The sequence below is a fragment of the Seriola lalandi genome, unplaced genomic scaffold (assembly GCF_002814215.2).
Source record: "Seriola lalandi dorsalis isolate HSWRI2012SDOR001 ecotype SW California unplaced genomic scaffold, Sedor1 jcf7180002054977, whole genome shotgun sequence".
Classification (NCBI taxonomy): Eukaryota; Metazoa; Chordata; class Actinopteri; order Carangiformes; family Carangidae; genus Seriola; species Seriola lalandi.
This window is the reverse complement of record NW_019525527.1, coordinates 238,697-239,402: the sequence shown is the minus strand read 5'-3', so window position 1 is coordinate 239,402 and position 706 is coordinate 238,697. Positions and strand designations below refer to the sequence as shown.

The 706-nt window shown below is 42.8% G+C and overlaps 1 protein-coding gene across 1 annotated transcript in view; it reads left to right on the top strand.

Annotated features, from left to right (window-relative positions):
* Positions 1-706, top strand: part of fbxo3 (F-box protein 3) — a 9,260-nt gene that overhangs the window by 3,239 nt on the left and 5,315 nt on the right. Inside the window, exon 3 of the mRNA XM_023396399.2 lies at positions 264-427. Within this exon, the coding sequence (XP_023252167.1) occupies positions 264-427 (164 nt within the window). The remainder of the gene's footprint in view (positions 1-263; positions 428-706) is intronic.

Sequence of the window (706 nt, the reverse complement as noted above, 5' to 3'; positions counted from 1 at the left end):
GGGGGGGGGGGGGGGGGGGGGGGGGTTTCTGCAGGACACTGTTGAGCAGAAGTGTGGGGTAGACACACAGACACATGTAGGTATCAGTTGAGTCAGTAGATGAACAACAGTGTTTCTTAATTATGTGAAATATCACCCCTCTTATTCTTTGTCTCTTCATGTTTTTGGAAACACATTATTTTAACTCCTATTTATCGTTTATAATCAGTATGTAAACATGTAATAATGTGTGTGTGTGTGTGTGTGTGTGTGTTTGCGCGCAGTGCCGACCGGCTGCAGAGCGGCGTGTCCTGGTACTGTCTCTTCAAACAGTACTACAGGGACCTGGGCCGCTACATCCAGTACTACCCGGTGCTGAAGAGAGCCTGGGAGCAGCTGAAGAGCTTCCTGCAGCAGAGGTGTCCACGCATGATCGCATCGCTCAAAGGTGACGCAACGACAACAGTGTACACCACTCAGGGTCCAAACATCAGTCTGACTTCAACAGTCAGACTGATAGTGAGGTGATGTAATAAACTAATAAAGGAGCAAAAACAAACGTGTTGCGTATATGTTTATCAGGTGTAACTGTTCATTTTACCAACAGATGAAAACAAAAGCATGTTCTCTGAAAGAAGCTAAACATCTGATGACATTTTTCTGTTTCTATTTCAGATTTATTTTGTTAAATGGAGAAAAATATTGACATAATTTTTATTTTATTTAT